The sequence below is a fragment of the Ambystoma mexicanum genome, chromosome 3p, assembly GCF_040938575.1.
Source record: "Ambystoma mexicanum isolate Mex_15411 chromosome 3p, UKY_AmexF1_1, whole genome shotgun sequence".
Classification (NCBI taxonomy): Eukaryota; Metazoa; Chordata; class Amphibia; order Caudata; family Ambystomatidae; genus Ambystoma; species Ambystoma mexicanum.
This window is the reverse complement of record NC_090925.1, coordinates 615,938,769-615,946,876: the sequence shown is the minus strand read 5'-3', so window position 1 is coordinate 615,946,876 and position 8,108 is coordinate 615,938,769. Positions and strand designations below refer to the sequence as shown.

At 50.5% G+C, this 8,108-nt stretch overlaps 1 protein-coding gene across 3 annotated transcripts in view; it reads right to left on the bottom strand.

The window, feature by feature from the left end:
- Positions 1 to 787: 787 nt before the first annotated feature.
- The window catches only part of ZNF335 (zinc finger protein 335), a 1,126,934-nt gene continuing 1,119,613 nt past the window's right edge, over positions 788 to 8,108 (bottom strand). For all 3 annotated transcript variants that reach the window (XM_069651371.1, XM_069651372.1, XM_069651373.1), the window contains one exon: positions 788 to 2,978. In XM_069651371.1, the coding sequence (XP_069507472.1) occupies positions 2,860 to 2,978 (119 nt within the window). In that variant the 3' untranslated portion in view covers positions 788 to 2,859. The remainder of the gene's footprint in view (positions 2,979 to 8,108) is intronic.

Sequence of the window (8,108 nt, the reverse complement as noted above, 5' to 3'; positions counted from 1 at the left end):
GAGACAATGTTCTTAATAGGGATTTGCCCTTTTTGAACACCTGATTTTGCATGCATCGGCAACTATGCAAGGTTTCTCTTACGTAGCAACAATCACACTGCAACAATGTATGTTTACAGCCACATAAAGGAGATCGCAGAGTTGCACTTTTGTAGCTCCATACAAAATTAGCCATTCACACACTGAAACGAGACATGAAATGAATGTTTGCAAGATATGCCTTCCTCAGAACTTGGTACAGTAGCCATGGACTAAAAGGCTCAAACTTGCAGTGGACACTTAATTCATGTGAGTTCAAGTTTCTTAACGAAGGCAGTACTTGAAAAAGTAGAGTCTCCGAAAAATATAAAAGATGCCTAACGAAAAAGAAACAAGTGAAGACAAAACTGTTGGATTGCAGTGGGTCACAAAGTTAAGAAAGGCAAAAACAAATCAACCGTTTGTGATGAATGGAATTGCTCTAATATTTAGAATATATTAGAATATCCAACTAAGAATGAGTAAGATTTAAAAACATTAGAGTAAACGGTTATTAAAATGTCAAACATTATGGTTGGTGTCGACTTTATGACTGGTGTCTGATCTCAACAGATGTCAAATGATATCAAAGAATGACAAAACTAAAAAAGCTAAAAGGTGTTCTGATATTCACCCTTGAGCAAGGTCAAGTACAGAAAGCATGTTGCTCTGAAGATAATATGCATGACAATAGGAAAACACGGCAATGTCAGACTCTCCCCTTCGTAAAATCACCCATTGCACCTCAAAAACACAAACACAGAGACAGTAGGTTTTCATCACAATTTCATTGAGAGAAACTGTGTAGCTTTTATGAACCTTTGAATCCATTAATTCATTTTCTGTTACAAAATATATTATATCTTTTCTCAATGATGCATTCATCATTAAGATTTAATATATACATACATACATATATATAAGTGTACAATCAAGTGTCGGACTTCCTATATTTATAAAGAAAATATCTCAATGTACAATCAGGTGTCCAACTAGCAATATAAAAATACATCTCTTTAGCCATTTTGATTCTCGTGGCTGTGTTGAGACTGATTTGTTCAAGAGAACACATACTTCAGGCAAATGAGAAAAATATTATGCAGTGCTGTTGGCCACATACGAGTGACATGGAGTCATGTTCAGAATCTGTTCACCCCAGATCTAGGTTGAAGAGCAGCTAACTCTTCTCATCCCTTGAAACCCCATGAATCATTAGATCCATCTTTATTCAACTCTTCTGGTGATACTCCAATCTTCCGGAATATTGCAATTGTTACTTTAAAATGCACCTCACAATCTCTCAGAATATCACCTAAAGCTCATTGAATCCGATGCTTCTTACAATGGTGCATATGGGAATCTTTAATCGGCCAACATTTCCTGTTGCACTCTACTGCCCAATTCCTCCTGTATCGACTACCTCGAGGAATAGTTCTGGGATCCCCACAACACTCAAACTTTACTTTTATACTGAACCTGCCGAAATATTTCTAGTACCCATCAGATTCTCATAGTTCTTGTAGTACCCAACAAATCTTGTGCTTGTGGCACTCAACTTCCTCCCAGCCCAAACCGTTGGCAAGATTTAACAGCATCCACCTGTTCTAGCAGTAAATTAGATGTCAGACCATTACAAGCCTGCTTTGGGATCCAACATCTGTTTATATTCCCCTTCCCAGAATAAAACAATACTTCAGCAATAAATGTTTCTTGCGCAACCTTACTTGAAGGAATATAAGTGTATTAGTGCTCCAACTCTCCGGATCGAATCAGCATTCCTCAGCTACTGGGTGCTTAATGTGGTGCTGCATGGTGAGAAACATTCTATTCATGCTCAATACCCCTCAGATATACGGACGCCTGCTAGAACATTTCAAGGTTCCATTCATGTCCAACATAACTGATAATACACTATTTTCTGCGACAATTGAGTCCCACATATACTCAATGATTTAGACGATTCTTCAATTCTCATACAGTTGTCTCAGTACGTTCCATGTTATTCTGGTTCCTTAAACATAGCGAGGATCCATTCCTATCCAACCCTGTCTGGCCATGAAGTACGTACAGCTAGCAATAGTCTCCTCTTCCAATGGTGTGACATTCTTCCAACATTAGCCTGTTTACAGCCACACAATACTTCATGTGCTACACTCCTTAGAACACTTTCAGAAAGTCTGTGCACCCAGTGCTTCAAAGGGTCTTACAGTTCCCAGAAAACTGAGAACATGTCCATTAATTTCACCAGAATGCTTCACAAAACATTTACAGGATACAATGCACCCTCCAACTACATTGTACTATAGGTTACAGTCATTGACAGTATCTGTGTACGTCTCACATCATGAGCTAACCATCTGGAATATTCTTAGATTTTAACTCTACCCAATGATTCTTGCGTCATTTCAACACCCAGCCAGTGCTAGTAGTTTTCTCCTGCAAACAGTCTTCACATCATCTTCTAGTAACACTAAATTCGTACCCACGCTGTAGCACAGACAGTAGCATAAGGTTTGGTGATGAAGAATGCTGTGTTCACAGCATGATAAGCAACTCAGTCGCTGCATAATGACATCAGGCAACAGGAAATCATGCTGTCGATAATTAGTGATAACAGCATACACTTTTACAGGCCGATGATTAAAATGATGATATTCCTGTTTCTCTCCCTCATGGTAACAGCTAATGACATTACTTCTCAGCTCAAAGAACACATTTGGCATGATCAATAAAGTGCAGAGTGTAAGGTTTTGCTGCTCGAAACCGACAAGCATCTTGTCAACATAAACAACTTAATAAAAACTGTAGTCCTTCCAAGCTGCCTTTGTACACATTCTGCTGTTACTCCTCCAATGTTATGACATCATACTGGACACCCTGGTGGTACAGCTGCTGAATAGGAGTTGAGGCCTCTGTGGAAAAGACAGCCTGAGTTTGCCCCATAGCAGCATCTGCCACAGCTGTTGAAAAAAGAAATAACAAAAGGTAATGTAATTGAAAAAACATTCCTATCAAGTCGCTTAAAGGGTATCAATTGACAGACAATAAAAGCAGCACAATAGTGCTTCAATGGTGGCAGTTGGGCCACAAAGAACCAATTTCTTACGTTTTGCAATGTTATTTCTGATGGATTGGTCCTTCCTCCCATAGAATCCTCCTCTTAGATATTATCTCTCAAGTGGGAGATGACTTTGAAAACATGTTTAGCCAGCAGTGTGGCTCTACGTCAGCTCCACCCCGAGTCTTTGCATTTCTGGACACCAGAATGAGGCCCGGGCCATTTTATATGGAGTTGTATCATCCAATGACCTCTGTTACGCCTTTTCCCCTAGCACTCAGCACCTGAGGGAATGCAGAACACAGGAGGCGGACGAGCTATCTGCTGAGACAGACAGGATAGAAGGGCGTTGAGGAAGGAACAATCCATCAGAAGGTACATTACTGAGAGGCGAGTAATTTGTTATTCTTATGGATTCCAACTTCCACAGGTTCCTCATCTTGGATAGACTCCCCTAGCAGTACAGATATATAGTTGGGCAGGACAGCAAGAAACTGCCACCTGCACCAGAAAACTCTGCAGGACCGCTCAGACAAAGCATGCATCCTTCCCGATAGGGAAACCATACAGTAACACTTGGCAAATGTGTGCAGCAAAGCCCCCTGAAAGATGGTCAAGGCTGAGACACCGCCTCAGTAGGGAAGAGGTGGTACCCATGCCTCTTGGTGAATGAGCCCCGAGACCATCAAGCACATCCTACCCAGCCAGATCGCGACATTCAGGGATTCAGAGGATGATCCACCTGGACAGAGTGTGCTTAGTAATAGCCCTGACTGCACAGGCATCAGCGTAACCCAGAAGGAACAAGTTACTTACCTGTAACTGTTGTTCTCCAGCATGGGTCTGGCATGGATTCACATGCTCATGAATATTCCCCGTCGTCAGGCTGGGAATCCTCGGTAAAGAAAAAACCAGTATCAGTTTCGTTTCTGATCTGTCTTTCGTAGTAATAACCAATCACTGGTCTCTGCGTCATACTGACCACAGCCAATGACTGCCCTCTACCTAAGCACCACCTCTGGCAGCCATCTTCAGATTTGGAAGCACGTGAAGTGGCAGTATGACCAAGTGAAGAGCCGCAGAGGGGTAGGCGGGAAGGTTCGCATGTGAATCCATGCCAGACCCATGCTGGAGAACAACAGTTACAGGTAAGTAACTTGTTCCTTCTCCAGCATGGGGTCTGGCATGGATTCACATGCTCATGAATAAAGAATACATAGCAGTATACACATGCACAACCACGGGAGGTGGCAAAGGCTCAACATTAAGCATAGCATCAAACTCAACATTAAGCAACTTACCTCCTCACCAGGCTCACCTCAGGCGAACAGGTTGCGCAGCACTGCTTGGCCGACCCTGGACTCCTCCCTGGAATCCCGATCGACGCAGTAGAACTTCGTGAAGGTGTGCGTCGACCTCCACGTAGCAGCCCTGCATATGTCCAGCAGGGGCACACCAGAAAGGAACGCCGTGGTAGCTGCGATCGCTCTGGTGGAATGGGCTCTCGGACGGCCGGGCAGAGGTCAGTTTGCCAACCGATGACAGTACATGATACAGCCGGAGAGCCATCTGGAAATGGAAGCCTTCGAGAGAGCCTTCCCCTGATTGACAGGTCCAAAGTTCACAAAGAGTTGTGACGTCTTCCGAAAACACTTCGTGCGGTCCACGTAGAACTTCAGCGCTCTAGCTACATCCAGCGAGTGCAAAGTCCTCTCAGCCGGCGACGAAGGCGACGGGAAGAATACAGGCAACACCAAGGGTTCGTTGAGATGGAAGTCCGACGGTACCTTGGGCATGAAGGAGGGGTGCGTCCTGAGCACTACCCTCGTGTCGTGGAAAGTCAAGTACGGGGCCTTGCAGGAAAGGGCCTGGATCTCTCCCACTCGTCGTGCGGAGGTGATGGCCACAAGAAAAGCAGTTTTCCACAATAGAAACTTCAACGGAGCCGAGTGCAGAGGCTCGAACGGAGGTCCCATGAGCTTGGTCAGCACCACGTTGAGCTCCCACGCCGGGGCCGGAGCCTTCACCGGCGGGAACGATCTGAACAGTCCCTTCATGAACTCTTTCACCAGGCGATGAGACCACAAGGACGTCCGCCCCGTGGTTCTGGTGTATCGGGAGATCGCAGCAAGATGAATCTTGATGGACGCGTGTGCCAGGCCAGCTTTGGCCAGCGTCAGCAGGTACGGCAGTACTTGGGGAGCCGTAATCCGTAGAGGGTTAATCTTCTGTGCGTGGCACCAGACAGAGAACCTCTTCCATTTGTGTCCGTAGCATTTAAGAGTCGAGGACGCCCTGGCCTTTGCAAGAACCTCTCTGCAGTCGGCCGGTATGTCGTATCCTCCAAACTCTAGCGCTGCAGGAGCCAGGCCTGCAAGTTCAGCGACTTCGGGTCGTGGTGGAGGATGGCGCCTCCTTCCCTGGAGAGTAGATCCGCGTCCGCCGGCAGCTTGATCGGCGGGGACGCTGACAAGTCCAGAAGGTCCGGGAACCATATCTGCCTCGGCCACGAGGGTGCGACGAGGATCATCCTGCACCGTGACCTCTTGAGCAGGTTGACTAGCCGGATTAGCAGAGGCAAGGGAGGGAACGCGTAGAGGAACAGGCCCTCCCAGGGGAACGAGAAAGCATCGCCCATGCTCCTCGTCTGGGAAAACCTGCTGGCGAACCTCCGGCACTTGGTGTTCGTCGCCGTCGCGAACAGGTCGATCTGGGGTGTGCCCCACCGTCGGAAGAGGCGATCCACCAGATCCTGCCGTAGTTCCCACTCGTGGCACGAGCGCAGCTCCCTGCTGAGTGAGTCGGCGATGGTGTTTTTTATCCCTGCCAGATGAAACGGCACCAGAAAAATCCTTTGGGCGACGGCCCAATGCCACAGGTCCTGCGCCTCCTTGGACAGCGCTGGGGACCTGGTTCCGCCCTGTTTCCTGATGTAAAACATGGTGGTGGTGTTGTCGGTGAAGATCCTCACCACCTTGCCCTTGAGGGACGGAAGGAAAGACCTGAGGGCCCAAAACACTGCACGCAGCTCCAGGACGTTGATATGCAGGGACTTCTCCGTCGGGAGCCAGAGTCCCTTTGCGTGCAGATTTTCGGTGTGCGCTCCCCACCCTTCCAGGGAGGCATCCGTAGTCACAGTCTCCTGGTGGGCTGGGGTCTGGAAGTCCATGCCCGCCGTCAGATGCGCGCGGGTGCCCCACCACCGTATCGCTCGTCGGAAGTTCTCGTCGAGCTTGATCCTTTCCTCGAAGCTGCCCGTCGTCTGGATCCAGCGCGCATCCAGGAATTCTTGCAACGGGCGCATCCGGAGCCTGCACATGGGAATGAGGTAGATGCAGGAAGACATCATCCCGAGGAGGGACTTGATGGACCTCACTTTGGCCGCGTCGGCCACCAACATCCGTTGCACCTTGCCCAAGATGGTCCTGGTCCTCTCCTCCGACGGGGAGGCCAGAAGGGACACTGTGTCGAGCCTCGCTCCCAGAAACAGTGCGACTTGCGCGGGCACCAGGTGGGATTTGGCGTAGTTCACGAAGAATCCCAGGTCCGTGAGGAGTTGGACGGTCCTTGCCGTGTGAACCACGGCGAGCTCCCTCGTCTTGGCGCGGATGAGCCAGTCGTCCAGGTAGGGGTAGACGTGGATCCCCTCGCGGCGCAGCTGCGCCGCCACCGGTGCGAGGCACTTGGTGAATACCCTGGGTGCCGACCGTAGTCCGAAGGGGAGGGCTCTGAACTGGTAATGACGCCCTTGGACCACGAACCTGAGGAATTTTCGGTGCCCCTTTAGGATGGGAATGTGGAAGTAGGCATCCTCCAAATCCAACGACGATAGGAAATCCCCTTCCTCCAGCTGGCCCAGGACGTGCTGGAGGGTGACCATCCGGAACTTCTGCGCCTTGATGAACTTGTTCAGACGTCGGAGGTCTAGGATGGGGCGCCATCCTCCCGTCTTCTTCTTCACGAGGAAGTATCTCGAGTAAACTCCGGAGCCCCGAAGCCTCTTTGGGACGATTTCGATGGCGCCCTTCCTGAGCATCGCCTTTACCTCCAGGAGAAGTTGAGGGACGTGAAGTTCTTTCCTGACCACGGGGGGGACGCGCGGGCACCTTCTTTGAAACTCGAGCGCGTGGCCCCGGGCCAGGGCGTCCAGCACCCAACGGTCGGTGGAGATGGACTCCCACACGCTGACGAAGCCCGCCAGCCGGCCTCCCACCGGGGTGCTCCGGTGGGGGCCCGACCCCACAGCCGGTTCAATCCTGCTTGGACGCGGCCTTGCCGCCTTGACCTCCTGGGCGACGACGGCGGGGTCCGCTAGACTTGCCTCGTCCTCTGTAGGCCTCTTGCGACGACGAGCGGGCCGCTTGACGGTAGGAAGCGAAACCGCCGCCGGAACCTCTGGAGGCGCCCTTGCCTCCGCTGCTCCGAAAGGGCGTCCGACGTTGCTGCAGAACTCCGAGGGCCCGGGCCGTCTCAGTATCCGCCTTGATGGCCTGAAGGGAATCGTCCACTGTCTTCCCAAACAGGTTGTTCCCGTCGAAGGGCATGTCCAGGACTCTGGTCTGGACGTCCTGCCGGAAGTCCGTAGCTTTGAGCCATCCACGACGTCTAAGGCAAACGCCGTTGCCCAGCTGGCGGAACCCAGTGTCGGCGATGTCCGTCGCCACGGTGATGGCGTGGTCCGAGGCCACCTCACCTTCCTGCAGGATCTCCAGGGCCTCCGCCCTCTTGTCGTCCGGCAGAAAATCCAGCAGGGGAGCTATCTTGTACCAGAGCTCCCTGTCGTAGCGAGCCACGATAGCCAAGGCGTTGGCCGCTTTAATCGTAGTCGCTGCCGACGAGATGACTCTACGTCCCATAGCATCCAATTTCTTTCCCTCGCCGTCCGGCGGGGAAGTCGATGTGGAGGCCGCACCCCCCCCCGCTTTCTTCCTGGCTGCCGCGGAGACGACGGAATCCGGGGTAGGCTGCGCCCGGAGGCACAGGGGGGCCGTGTCCGGGACCCGGTACTTTTTCTCGTACCGGTCTCTTCTAG